This window comes from Python bivittatus, unplaced genomic scaffold, assembly GCF_059951505.1.
Source record: "Python bivittatus isolate LINGU-HERP-01145 unplaced genomic scaffold, Pbiv_v1 ctg000700_np1212, whole genome shotgun sequence".
NCBI classification, from domain to species: domain Eukaryota; kingdom Metazoa; phylum Chordata; class Lepidosauria; order Squamata; family Pythonidae; genus Python; species Python bivittatus.
The window spans coordinates 21,241,943-21,256,763 of record NW_028277098.1 but is presented as its reverse complement, the minus strand read 5'-3'; the positions used below and the strand labels follow the sequence as shown (position 1 = coordinate 21,256,763).

The 14,821-nt window shown below is 39.0% G+C and overlaps 2 protein-coding genes across 5 annotated transcripts in view; both read right to left on the bottom strand.

Moving 5' to 3' along the window:
* Positions 1-2,501: 2,501 nt before the first annotated feature.
* On the bottom strand, positions 2,502-3,811 carry GPR88 (G protein-coupled receptor 88). The gene has a single exon (XM_007420278.2). The coding sequence runs from the start codon at positions 3,549-3,551 to the stop codon at positions 2,502-2,504; it is 1,050 nt and encodes a 349-aa protein (XP_007420340.1). The 5' UTR covers positions 3,552-3,811.
* A 4,588-nt stretch (positions 3,812-8,399) lies between these two features.
* The window catches only part of CDC14A (cell division cycle 14A), a 76,153-nt gene continuing 69,731 nt past the window's right edge, over positions 8,400-14,821 (bottom strand). For 3 of the 4 annotated variants that reach the window (XM_088153227.1, XM_088153228.1, XM_088153230.1), the window contains one exon: positions 8,401-13,052. In XM_088153227.1, the coding sequence (XP_088009353.1) occupies positions 13,023-13,052 (30 nt within the window). In that variant the 3' untranslated portion in view covers positions 8,401-13,022. Of the gene's footprint in view, positions 13,053-14,821 lie in introns of all 4 variants that reach the window. The other variant, XM_088153229.1, reaches the window with a different exon arrangement.

Sequence of the window (14,821 nt, the reverse complement as noted above, 5' to 3'; positions counted from 1 at the left end):
GTGTATGTTTTGTTTAAAACAATCACTAAGTGGTACTGAAAAACAACTTTATAGTAATAAAATAATTTTCCTTTTAGATCTTTGACAATAGCACAAACAGAAATTTTTCAGACAGGGTTACTTTACTAATTTACAGCATGTGCCACAAGAGGCTTAATTTGGCAGCCTACCTACTGTCAACTATTTCTTATTTTTCTATTCTGGGGGAGGAAAAGCATAAAGCAGGCTAGAAAATTTCAGATAAGGAAAGAGGAAAAGCAGAATTAGGAGATTTGCACCTGCAAAAATAGTATGCTCTAATTATTTAAGGGCTGATTTACTGAATCATAGGATGAAAGGAACCAACAAGATGGCCAACCATCTAACATTTTGCTTCACTCCAAGAAATAACTTATCATTTTACCTCCCCATTCTAGACCTGAGCTATATGTCTAGATTCAAAAGCCACTTGTTTCTCCACATAGTATACAAGAAACCAAAAGTACTATATTCACTACACAACTCCATCTCCTGAGGGCTGTACAAGAAAGTCACCTGCATTACAAGATTGAAGTTATGACAAAATGCCTTTGAGCTAGTCTGTGACAGAGCATATGAACCCACTGTAATATTGCCATGTGAAATCTCTCTCTTCTCGTACACAAATATACCCAAGTTTTTAAAAATAAAATTTAGCTTATGCTTCATTTTTAAGAAAGAGCAAATCTATCACTGTTGGGTTAAGATTTAATAGGGCTTCCATTGGTCAGATATAATTACATCATGGAGACAAATCTAACCTATGAATGGTCAGTTATGTATCCAGTAAGGGCCACAAGAAATGTATTGCACCAGATCAGCTTGTGCCTGAATCAAACATTTTCTGAATGCTCTTTTTGGTCGAGAACATTTTACTGGAACAGAATTCCTCCTTTCCCAATAACTTGGATCTCAGCGTTCCATTTTAATAAGATACAGCAGTTACTTGGGTCCAATTGGAAAACTATAGACACCTTATACCTATAAGCATTTTTATGAAGTTATATTTACTATTCTTATTGCAAAATATAAACAATTAAGCAAATTTGTACAACAGAGTTGGGATATGGTAATAACTTCTAAAATGGTATATAACAATGGGAAAAGAATCATGTACTTAACTCTTTAAAATGAACACATTTAGCTGAGATTACTTTTTTGTTAATTGGTTCCATAGAAATTGGTACAGCTTCAAAATAGTTAAGAGGAGATATGATTGTTATGGTTGTTTTTTGTGCTAGTTAAGTCCTATATACTATTTGTGAACTCTTTGTCTGAGTGCCTATTCTTATATACATAATACCTTAGTCCAAACACAAGTGTGCAGTATAAAAAAGCTGGGGAGAACTTCAAGATTTTCAGTAGAATTGCAGATAAAAAGAGGAGGAAAAATAATAATAGGCAGACCCCACAAACAGCTTGTTGAAAATTGAGGATGCCCTTAGATATCCTTGTGCTCATGGACTCAAATCCAGTGACTCCTTAAATGAACATGCAGTTATTCTAGTTCATATTTTGTATCTTATCTTGTTTGTGCAAGAGCTCATAGCCAATATATAAGATCTTAACATAGCCTCACCAGAAGCTTGTCAGATATCAGACTATGGCCTCCTACAACTTACTGAATCACACTTCGCAGCAGTCCAATGACCACAGGCAATGATGAGAGATGCCTAGAGATGTAGCTCAGCAACACTGGGTGAGCCACTTCCCCAGGTCTGCATTATACCACATATGCCATCTCAACTTCCCTCTGTCACTCTCCCTCCAGCTTGTTACAAGGATAGATACTGTGCTGAGAATCAAGACTACTATGCCATTAATTGTGTAAATATCCAGGATTTCCCATCATCCAAAACTCTTATCATGCATATCTTCAGAACAGACACAGAAGGAAGCATGAGGTTTAAGGAGTTGTCTGGCAACAACTTGTCTAGGCCACAAGTGCAGGTTTGTTTGCTTTTTTTCTAGTTCTGTTGCTGGGGATACTATGTGGAGATGCCAGACATTTATCCTTGGATCTTTTCCATTACTATCTATGAGCTATGCTAAGGCAGTTCCTTGCTTCAGGTTAGTACTTTGGAGGATTGTTAACCAAGAAAGGAATGCAAATATTTTCAGCCCAAAGTAAAACACAACACTCCCCCACGCACATACCCATACTTGATTATAGTTAAGACATTTATAACAATTTGAGTCGTACAAGATGCTTACTTTAGCTTGAGTACAATGAGCTCCTGTAAAATTGCATAATGTACTTTGTTACAAATATATACACTTTCCCCCCGCACTGACAAGTTGATCTAAGGCAGCATCAAAAAGTTTCTCCTTAGGAAGTTGAGGACTTCATTTCAGTGAGTCATTTCCAATTACAACTTCCTTCTAGCACTTTTTCATTCAAGTGTGCTATAGGTTTTCTTTGGGGCTCACTGAGGTATTAAGCTCCCTATGCTTTCTAGCTTGATGCTGACTTGTAATGGCCCTCAGGTTGGAGGAGACACTGATGGGAGAGTTGTAGAGGCTTCTGCTGCAGCTACTGCTACAGTTGTACTTTCTCCTCCATGTAGTATTAAGCGCATGCAGCGCCGAAATTCTTCATTCTTCCAGGTATATAGCAGTGGGTTGAAGGCAGAGAGAGAGCAGAAAAGCAACCAGCTGGCTAACTGTAACCCCCGGGGGGCAGGCTGAAAGAAAAAGCTCAGGAGGCCTACCCACACCAATGGTTGGGTTGCCAGGAGAAATGTCAGACACAGGAGCAACACAGAGATGCTGCTCAATTGGCGCTGGGCCCGGCGTGGAGCTTGAGCAGTAGTACTGAGAAAGGGCAGCTGTTGTAGCAGATGGAAGTCAAGGACACTGACCCGCTTGGCACTGCCTTGCACCCGCTTCACAATCCTCATGTAGCAATGGAGCAGGAGAACTGTCTGGCTGAGAAGAGCAAGGGCTACTCCCAGACCTGTATAGTTAGAGCTGTTGTTATTGGTGGCATTTTTAGACTCTTGCTGGGTAGGTTGCCATGTTTGCAATCCTGGTGGAACCAAGGCAAGGAGAAGAGCAAATATCCAGGTCAAACATATCATCCCAGTGGTATGCTTCCGCTGATAAACAGCCTGGTATGTGATGTGTGGTTTGGTGATGAGCACATACCGGTTGAGGGCCACCAAGAGATGGGATAGTAGTGAAACAAACAGCCCAAGACCAACAAGACCAACCCGGATTAAGCGGTAGCTTTCTGAATGAGCTGTTGGGGAACCAGAAGGTAGCAGCCCCTGCATTGCCTCTTGTGGCATCCAAAGACCACACACACTCAAGTCAGCGATACAGCCGTTCACAATGAAAGCATTGCTGGTGATACGCAGCTTTCTGGAAGTGAAGACCATATAAATAACCATGATGTTGGATAAAGTTCCAGAGATAGCCAGCAACAAATAGAGTAGAGACAGAGACAGTCTAGTTCCTAGGGAGTCTTCTTGACAAAGGAACAGTTGTAGGGGTCTGGAGCTCCAGTAGGAGAAGGAAGAGGTGTTGAGCATCCTGTGGCACACAAACTATCTTGAACCTCCAAACAAACCTCTCCCCTGCTTGGTTCTAGAGATGATAAAGCCCTTCAGAAATTAAGACATGTCTATAGGACTACACACAACAGATGACCAAAGACAGATGGTTGGAAAAGTCGAAGGCATAAAAGATGTCCCAAAGAATGCAGATAATATCTAAAAGAAGCAGAGAATCTGGATCACAATAAAAGTCCCTGAGCATTCCAGATTCAGTGTCAGCTGCTAACAAGAATCAAATAAAGCATCATTGGGATTCTTCAGCAAATAAAGTGAGGAAGAGGCAATGTTGTCTGAGCTAGTGATGAGATCCCAAAAGATGTTGTCAATCTGATGTGTAAGAGCTGTTCTGTTTGGAAGGCAGCTGTTTGGAAGGCAAATAAGCAAAAAAAAAAAAAAAGCCACAGCAAGAAGTAATTCAGCTGTATAGATCCCCCTCCTGATGCCCAGGAGCCTCTAAGGCAGCAATGAGCATCCCAAGACAGGAAGGCAAGGAGCATTCCTCAAAAATGGAAAAGAAATACCAGAAATCCTAGGGAGAGTCTTGGCAATGCATCTGAAGATGTGGAGCTTTCTCTTGAGCCTTTCAGAATGCTTGCTGTATGTAGCACTAGGAGAATTTGGTGCTTCTGCTTCTGATCTTTATGATTCAGAGATTGTTAGAGGGAGAAGAGAAGGGGAGTGAGAGGAAAATCCAGCTTGCTTTGAAAAGGCAGCTATTGCAGAAATTGATATTTCTCCCCCTACTCCTCCCTCCACCCACTGTGGTTCCTGAGTCACCTTTTGTTTGAGATAGTACCTTCTGTTCCCTGCTCTTCTGGCTTCCTCCTACCACTGATGTTCATCCAAGCTGGACAGAAACTCCTGCTTACACTTCATTCTTCCCAACTTCTGGTCTGCATTATGGTGAGAAAAGATGCTTCTACCATTTTCAAAATAGATGACCTAATTTTAGAGCATATCCTTAATTGCAATATTCAAAACCTCCCTTGATTACATGCTTTGTGCTTTCTGCTCCCTGGCAACAAGAATTGTTTTATTACTGAGCTGACCTGCTAATATAATCACATCTAAGTTTGAAATTATATGTCATATATTAATTTGCACAAAAATGCACAACATTTTGCTCCCAACTTTGAAACCTGTATGGGAATGAAACAAATTAAAATTACAAATAGAAAAATGAGTAACTCAGATGGACAAATTAATCTTCCATTTGCAACTCTGGCTTTCCTGGAGCCGGTTCCATCATTTTCAAGAAAAATATTAAGAAAGGAAAGATCAAGTCACTCTAGTGGAAAGCTGTTTGATGGTAGTACTAGGAATCCCCTGTTGGAGGCAATTTGGGACTTTCAGTGTTTATTTGGCTGTGTATATCTTCCTGAAAATACTGTAATTCTGCTTTAAGATTGAGTTTTCTACCACTACTTTTAATTGTTTTATTCAGGCCACCATTGGGGTTGATTAGAGGGAAGAAGCTTGACAATCCTTTATCAGCAGAATAAATTTCTGTATTTAAATCATGGATAAATTTACAGAAAAGCTTTCTACCTACACAAGTTGATTTTTGCAACTGGAACATATTGTGGAAGAATATGGAAGGGGAAGAAACAAATTGTTCAAGGTGCCAACTGCCAGGAAGAAGACATCCTCCGTTACATTGATTGCTATGGGGATGTTTGTGATAAGGGGTTTACAATCGGCCTAGTTCATGTCAGCTTCAAGGGTGCTGCACATTCCTGTATGTTTCAATTTTATTAAGGCGATCCCATTCATCTGAGGCCTGTAAAAACTTGCTGCTTTCACCCAAAGATTCACACAAAGATATATTTTCCTCACAATATAATACAATTACATGCATCCTGGTTCATTAGTTATAGCAGTATATGGTGTTGGACTAGGTCTGGGGAGACCTAGAATCTAGCTCACCCTCAACCATGATGTGCACTGGATGATTTTGGGCCAGACACACATTCCCAGCCTATTTCGTAGGGTGATTGTTGTAGGGAAAAAGAGGAGGAGGAGTGCTGTGTACGCTTCCTTGGGCTCCTTAACCAAAGGAGGGATATAAATTTAATAAACAAATGCACAAAAAGAAATAATTAGCACTTCTCTATGTAAGCAGGATGAAAGTCTTATATTAAAAATTCTGGATATTTGGCTAGCTCTTGATCCAAATAATCTTTATGATTAGAGAGCATCACAAAAAAGTATTTTGTAACATAAAGGAGTTGGTGCATTAAATACTGGATAACACGGTTAAGCTTAGTTGTTTTATGGGGTAACAACACATAAGGAAGTGTGTGTTGTTAGTGATTAAGGTGCTGGACTGGCACTGAGGGACTCAAGCTCAAGTCTACTCTCAGCCAAGGAAGCCCACTTTCTCTTAGGCCAACCCACTTCACAGGCTTCTTGTAGGGAAAAATGGGAGAACACTATGTAGATATGGTGGGAATCTGACAGTGGATCACACTCAGGGATGCCAGAAGCACTGTTTAAGAGTAATCTTGACATCTGGCCCTCAATATTCACCTGTACCAGGGGACCAGATCTTTGATGGCCCTGGACTCTGGCTGTTGCTTGTGAATGCCAGGTCAGTTTGTTCTGGATCTGCCTTCATCCATTATCTTATGGTGGATGAGAGTGCCAACATGGCATGTATAACTGAGATCTGGGTAGATTCAGAGGAAGGTGTTCCCCTCTCAGAAATGTGCCCATCTGAGATTTGTCTCAGCCAAGACCACAGAGCTTGGGGGTGGGGTGGCTAACCGGATATGGGGCCCTCTGGCTGAATGTGGGTCTTTGAAAACAGTTGGGACTACTGCTGTTGTATCACCCTCCCTTCTGCATAGCATCTTCCCTGTTTGAGTTGCTGGATTCCATTGCTGGGTTGGTGATGGAGTCCATAAGTATCTCTCAGGGATTTTAATCTGCCCCCAGGGATGTTGAGTCCAGGGCAGTTTAGGAGCTTATGGCCTCCCTGGCAACCATGGACCTGTCCCAAGTAATCAAAGGCCTGAAACATACCAGGAGTTGCCCACTAAATCTGATTTTTTAATGCTGCAGTTATGATGTGATGTGGTACTGGAGGATATTACAATCAGTCCATTGCTGTGGACAGATCACTTCCAACTTGCTGGTGTCACCCACCCTCTGGGAAGACAGGACATGTTAGATCAGCCCATCCCAGATGACATAAGGACCAAATTGGGTTCTAGAGGGAGCTTGGGGTTTTCCCTGAGAATCTGGTGAGCAATTTGGCCACAGGCATGGTTGCAGCCTGGAACAGGCATGTGTTGGAGGCCTTGGACTACAGGTGGTCCTTGTCTAATGACCACTCACTCAGTGGTCATTCAAACTTATGACAGCACTGAATGAGTGGTAGTTATGACTGGTCTTTGTACTTATGGCAGTTGCAGCATCTCCATGATCACGATTGCGATTTGTGACCTTCCCTGCTAGCTTTCCACAAGCAAAATCAATGGGGAAGCCAGCAGGAAGTTGTAAGTCATGGTCACGTGAGGCCCTAGCTTAACGACCCGCTTGGTCCTCACTTAACGATGGCAACTGGGACTGCTGGAACTACTGTTGCTAAGCGGTGTTTTTTCTTACTTATGACCACATCGCTTAACGATGGAGTTTCCAGTCACAATTAGCATCATTGAGAACTACATGTACAATGTTCCTACTTGGCCTCTCCTTGTGCACCAGTTCTGGGGTGCACCTTGGTTTTCTGAGGAGTTATGGGAGATGCAGCATCAGAAGAGACACCAAGAGTGCTGCTGGAGGAAGACAAAGAGCAAATCAAATACAAGAGCCCATATTTTAGATTATGTTGTGGTGATAATGGTGGTAGAGTCTCAAGACTTCTCTCCCTTTGTTCCTGCCAATAGCTGTTCGGAGACCACATTTAGGGAGATGCGTTCCCTGCTAGGGAGAGACAGCACATGGGGTTCCAGGAGAAACACGCTTTCTGGCATAAAATTGCTCAGATCCCCTTGGAACTGGACACCAATTGGGCAAGTTCAAATGAGATGCCTGGGGCAAGATCCTGTGGGGTTATCTGTACTGAATTTGAAATTGTGACTCCTGATGAAGTGGACAAGGCCCTCCAAACTGTGAATTCAGCCACCTGTTTATTAGATCCAGGTCCTTTCTGGGTTAAGGCAGCCCGGAAGGTGACCTGTAGTTGGGCCATTCAATGGTGTCAACCTCTTTGAGGGAAGGGATAGTCCCTCTGGCCTTGAAGGAGATGGTGCTCCCTCTCCTCAACAGGCTGCCACTGGAGCCAACACTTTAGAATAGTTATTTTGCAGACTCCACCCTTCCCTTTCTTCCCTTTCTTGGGAATGTTGTTGAGAAGGTGGTTGAACAACAGTTGCTGAGGTTCTTGGAAGAGACAGATTATTTGGACCCTTTTCAGTTGGGCTTCAGGGCAGGGTACAGTATGGAGACAGCATTGATCATGCTTGGTGATGACATTTGGCAGAGCTACAATGGGGAACCAGTATAGTGTGTCCACCTTTGTGCTCTTTGAAGTCTCAGTGCCTTTCAAGACCATTGATCATGGTATCCTTCTGGATCAAATGCAGGGTTTGTGAATGGGAAGCACCATACTGCTGTGGTTCTCCTTTTTCAGTGGTTAATTCTAGTCAGTGGTGATGGATAGAGAGGTTGTGTCCATGGCACCTCACTTGTGAGGTGCCTTAAAGTTTGATATTCTTATTCCTACTTAATGTCATTATTTATTCATGATCCAAGACCAATATTTAAAAGAAGACATTACAATACATCAAATATAAAACAGTGTAAGATAAATAAATAACTTATACATAAAAGCCCAAAGCAATTAGGGTAAGGGAGGCACCAGATGATTTCTGCGAGCCATGACTATTGTTAAAAATTAGCAACCTTACTGAAAATAGCTGATTGCCTAGGAGAAAAGCAATAAGGAGCAATTAAGATTTCTAACAATTAGTGTTATGAATTCTGTCCTCCATTTATTGTACAGAGAGCACTCTAGCAGTACATACAAAATAAATTCACCTTCTATATCAGAAAATATGCAAGTGTAATTTTTATAGGGGATACCATTGTATCTACCAGTTGTTACTTGGTAATTCTCCAGTTCAGGCCAAAATGAAGAGTCTTCTACGTAAAAAGTGTGAAATGTTATAAAGGTATCTGGGAATGGAGCAGGAGAGGATGATTATTGAGCTGTCATGGAGGTGGGAAACTCCGGTACTATCAATTTGGAAATCTAGGTACCAGATCCTCCACCGAAGGGTAACTATGGCTTTATTGGGGGTGAGACAAGCTAATGCTGGAAAAGCCACAATAAGCCAGATTGAGATTGATCTATTTAGGGAAGGTTGAAACCTATCTGCTAAGTTTAGATGGACCAAAGATGCTCCTCAAAGAATTTGTTCCAAAAGTTATCTGAGGCAACAGAGTCTCCAAGGGGCCGCTAAGGAAATATACTTCCCCACCCAAGACTAGAGTGCAACTTGAGGGTCCTCCCGGAGTCACAGCTGCTTGAAAAACAGATGGCAGCTGTGGCCAAGAGGGCCTTTTGTAGAGATCAATCTTTTTTTACCAACTGTGCCCATCCCTAGAACAAGAGGCCTTTCAGATGGTCCCTCATTTCCTAGTCACCTCAAGACTGGGGTACTGTATTATATTCCATATGGGGCTGCCCTTGAAGACCCCCCAGAAGCTACTGTTGGTTCAAATGCAGCAGTGTGGCAATAATGTACCTCAATATGCTCATGCGTCATCACTATTTCGCAAGCTGCATTAGTTGCTAGTTGGCTTCTGGGTGCAATTCCAGATGCTGGTTGCCACCTATAAAGCCTAGGCCCTGGTTATTTGAGGGACTGCCTGTCTCCAGTGGTTTCTGCCCATCCAGTAAGACTGGGTCCCTGCAATTATCTATTGGGTCTCATCTAGTGGGACCCTGGAAGTGTGCCTTCCCTGCTGTGGTGCCTGCCCTCTGGAACAGCATCCCTCTGGAGATATGCACAGCTCCCACCTTGCAAGGCTTCCCCAAGTCTTTGAAAAGTTGGCTTTGCTCCCAGGCCTGGGGTTAGGTTGTTGTTGAGTGCCTGGTGATTTTTTGTAATGTAATGGGTGGTTTTGTCTGGGTATTACATGTCCTTTTCTCTTTTAATTGTTTTAATGATTTTTCTTTTTTCCTTTTTGACTATGTAAACTGCCCAGAGTCATTGGGAGTTGGATGGCTTGCCAAACTAACTAAATAATAATAAATATTAAATAATACATGCCATCTTGAGTTCCTAAACAAGAGACAGGATATAAATCTAACAAATAACATTTCCCATTGCACTATTACTGATCCCAGAATGGCACAGAACTAAAAGAACTATTTTTGTGTATCTAGGCATTAAGTATTGCAGGCAGCAAATTATTGATTTGTGATGTCTGTGTACACATAGCCTTACAGAAATAATTAGATATGGATTTTAAATGTTACTTTAATCTTACCCATTTTTAAACATGATTACAGTACATAGGAACTCTTTAATTTATAAACTGCAAGAATGGCAACAAGATATTTGAAGAACAGAAAAGTAATACATTTGTATTAATCTGATATAAAAATAAACATTAATAGTACCAAACATTTTATAAGAAAATGGGAATAATTTCATTTTGCTAGAAAATATAAAATGGATCCTTTAAGTAAAATATAGATACACAAATTAGAGAATATGAGCATACTGAAAAAAGAAAGCATACTTAATACTGCTTACCAATGAGGTCATTTAAATTTTTTTGGAAACTAAATCTGACATTCAAATGTAGATTAAAAATTGATTTTGCTCTATAATCTGCATCACGTTCCAACATTTCTTCCAGCTCAAAAAACCACTTTGTATGCTTTGCTTATCCACACTCCTCTGTTCTCTATAAGGAAACACATTCCAAATGCTCAAGGATATTCCTAGTATACACAGAAAAATCTCTAACAGAAGAGACCAAGGAAGTCCAGGGTTCAAGAATGAGACAACAAATTGCTGGTATTAACAATCGTATTGTATTTCATAATATCTGATTAAAATAAAGAATAAACTTATGCATTTTGACATTCATTAGCATTTATATTTCTACATTGGAAAAATAGTACATCTGTCTCATAAGTAGTCTAATAACAAAATACATGTCAAATTTTAGAGGTAGAATTACCTTTGAATTTGCCTATTACTTACTCATGTATAGTACATTTTATGTACATATGATAAAATATTGCATTCAGTAATTAAAGCAGCTGAAAACAAAAAACAGAACACCAAGAATTCAGCCATCATTAAATGGGACTATTTCCCTTGAATTTTTAAATACTCAATACTAGTTATCCTTAGTTGATATGAAATAATCATCCCTTTTGATTTTCCCCTTGACATGATTAAGCAAATCAGCAAACCTCTGTTAACTAGAGTTGTGCATTTTGTTCAAACTGGGAAGCCAAGGTTGCCAGATTCAGAACAAGCCATAATATTAAACCACATGAGAATATATTTTATTATACTAGCTTGTTCTAAAACAATGAACAATAATTTCCTTGTTCAGATAAAATAGAAATTTGACAGGATCTATGGTTTTATTGTTTGCACAAAGAAAAGAGTGAAATGGCTGCATAAAATGGGTAAAAAGTTAATTCTTACCTTGGTAGCCATTAATTGGGGAGCTTTCTTTCGATCATAATATGTGAATGTTACCATTAGGTTTTTACAATTAGCGCACCCAGAATGTCACAGAATTAGTACTGCAGATCCAAGACAATGCAGGAAGTGCCAATTTCAGAGATAACTTTGAATAGGGGCAGATAGCTTCTTTTGCAATCAGAGGGTTGTACTTTAATTTTCTCTATATTTTGCAGTTTAGGACCCCACGGTCTCTTAGCCAGTGACATGGTAAGATCATTAGAGCAAGTGAAGTCCACTTTGGGCTCTGTTTATCAGGAGGAAATGAAGGAACAAGAAGGAAGTGCTACACGTTACAAATGCTTGATGGACATGTTCTGTCCATTATTTCTCAAACTGACCCCTCCTGAAAAATTAAGTAGTTGAAAATTGGCATTTTACCCTCAGTTTTCAGAACTGCAAAGAGGAGGTGGTGTTGGGGCACAAAAATGGGATTGGGGGCTATATGCAGCTCATGGTCCACCCTCTCCTTTCAGATAAACTGGTAACTAAATGTTCAAGGTTACGTTAGCCACTAGTTACAGCATTTGCAAAGATAATAATATTGATAGTATGGTTGAATGTGTATAAAAATAATGGACAATAAGGAGTTATATACAGCTTTAGAAGTGTTCTTGCAATCTATAATGAAAATGTGTGTGAAAGACTTCCTGCCTCCTGGTCTCAGTTTATAACAAAAAGAAAAGTTGTTTGTCTTAGCAATGAACAATCCAATGAAAATCAAAAGACATGGTAGTCTTACAAATTCAGTCAGCGTATTAGATCTACCCTGCTATGACAACCTTTTTCTCAGTTATGCATACCTTCATGTTGTAATATAATACAACTTTTAGACGAGGCTATACAGAAAGCAAAACACAGGAAATAAAACCCTTTATAAAACAAATTATAGAGCTCAACAGTTAAGAAATACAGATTTAATTAAAATTACTTTCCCTTTGTAATTAAAGATGTTAGGACAAGCCTATATCACAGACTTGCTGTAGATATTTAAAAAATGAACATTTCAAACTTCAGCATCTAAGTTAAAAATGGTGTGAGAAATATTATTTTTCCACTAGTAAAGTTGTTAAACTTACAGCAACAGTGATGGAGAGATACAATAAAGCCAGGAAGAAGCAGGATCAAGAGATGTGCAATTTTGCTTCCAGTCTGCAAACATAACTGAGCAGCTCCTTGGGGTCTCTGGAGTCATAACTTGCAAGGCATGAAGAGTTACAAAGTACTAGCAAACATGCTCCCCCCAGTATGTCTGCAGATGGACACACTTCTCTGGATCTTGGCTCGTGTTTAAAATATAAAATAGTATTTTAAAAATATACATTTTTGGTAAAAAAAACAAACAAACTTGAACTCTAAATCAAAATATACTATATTTTTATACAATATATATGTTTTTGTGTACACAGACACACAAAATCTTTTACCCAATACATATACAACACTGAACCCAGAACCATAATTATAAACTATTGCTAAAATTCATTAGAAATATTCTCAATATTAAAATCTTGATCTGTACACAAAATTGTAATATTCAAAAGTTCAACTTCAATGCATTTGTAGTAGTCATTAACTGCAATCCCTGATTATGCAAAGATTTTGTGTTTTAAGTCATCATAGCATGAGAAGTCTTTCTCCAGTGAAATGTCTCCCTCAACATTCTTCTACCTTGAAGAAAAATGATTTTTAAGAGATGTCCAGCTTTCACCGAAGCAATAAGGCTTTAGTACTGAACATATTCAGACTGAAGGGACTGTGTAGGTAAAAACAAAAGCTAGTATTAAGATTCAATTACAAGTACTTCAATGTCATGCATTATGAACATTTTTTTTTAGAATCAGAAGTTTGTTGTCACAAACAAAAACAGATTTAAGGGATTTAAGATACAGATCTCCCAAATGTACTCTGCTTACACTATATAAAAAAAAATCTAACACAATGGGCATAGAAGCTGTAAATCACTAGTAAAACCTGAAGCTTACCCCATGCCCCAGTTTAAAACTGTAGCCACAATAATATACTTATCATTTTGGACAATAAGGTTTATGAATTACTCCCTATTCTACCCTCCATAAGGCCTTTTTGCGTTCCAGTTAGAGGTAAGCTTGGAGCAGTAACCAAGCATTCTCCGCAGAGAGCAGAAACAACAGTGAGAGCTGAGGAGAAGGGCACCTTCTTTTAATTAAGAAATTTATTTCTTGTTCATTTTACCTCCAGATTCAACAAAGTGACCTACAACTATTTGGAAGTACTATAATAAGCTTTGTTTCTGTGTTATGAAAATTAAAATAAAGATGTATGGAAAAGAACAGAACAGTTGGGTAACCTTATACAAGCTATTCTTTTAGGGTGATAAGACAATTCTTTAACAGAAACTGGGCATTCTATAGTTCTTGTTTATATCTTGTCTTACTAATTAAGAACATTCTAGCTGTCTTTTCTCTCAAGTGCTTTAAAACAAAGGGCACAGTCATAATTATCTTTAAAATTCACTTCTGTAAAGAAAATCTACTTAATGTATCTTAATTGCATTCATTTTAGCTTCAACAATGAAAGCACTCTTCAATTTCATTCTGTTCAGATATGAATCAAGCAGGAACACATTTTAGAACACGATGACACATTTTACGTACATTTGAGAGAAGACAGAGGAGAAGGAGGAAGTAAAAATGAATATATACAGTCACTTTAAGCAATAATAAAGAGAGACAGGCAGAAAATCAATAGAGTTTAAAGCTTGCCATGAAATCTAATCCCTAATAATTTGTGCTTGTTTCTGCTGATACTTGTAGCAGACATTGTTTCAACTGGAAATTCTTTCTCTGCAAAGAGAAAGTAAATTTCAGCTTACTTTTGGTCCTCTAATAGTAGTGTGGCATGAAATCTATCTGATATTTGGATTTTTCAATAATAAGCTCATTTACCTGGTAATAAGTTCCAGTAAAGACAACTGGACTTATTTCCAGTTAAAGAAGTGGGAAGAAACTCCTCCCTCCACATGCCAGGAAATGATAGATTTCATTAAATTGCCCAGGTGCCTTACAAAGTCACGCATATGCAAAAAATAGCATGCAAATTAGCGTAGCTGTGTAATAGAATTAGCTTAATGAAGTAAAACTTCAACTGTGAATACTCTAAACCATATTTCAATCAATGTTGCCTTTTCATAATTAAGCTGAAAAGTCACATTGACTAGTCAGAAGGAAATTTTTGAATTAAATTTTGAGAAATATACCAAGTGCAATAAATCCAGTATGATCAGAATCACAGGGCTGGTTTAAAAATGCATGTCCTGTATATTCAGCATTGGAAAGAAACATCTTTGTGTGAACAAACTATGTCTACCTATTTTGTACAGGTCAACAGAGATTTTAAAAAATCAGAAAAAAGCAGAGATAATTGTAAATATGCTTGCTGGTAGGGTTGTCCAGTCTACTCTTTCTGTTTTTCATCCATGTGAAGGAAATGTGAATTATCACATACTTATTATCTACATTTATTATGCGAATCCCTATATTCTAC

Excerpts from the sequence above, each read along its gene's own strand:
- GPR88 (XM_007420278.2), bottom strand. The coding sequence starts at position 3,551 with ATGCTCAACACCTCTTCCTTCTCCTACTGGAGCTCCAGACCCCTACAA.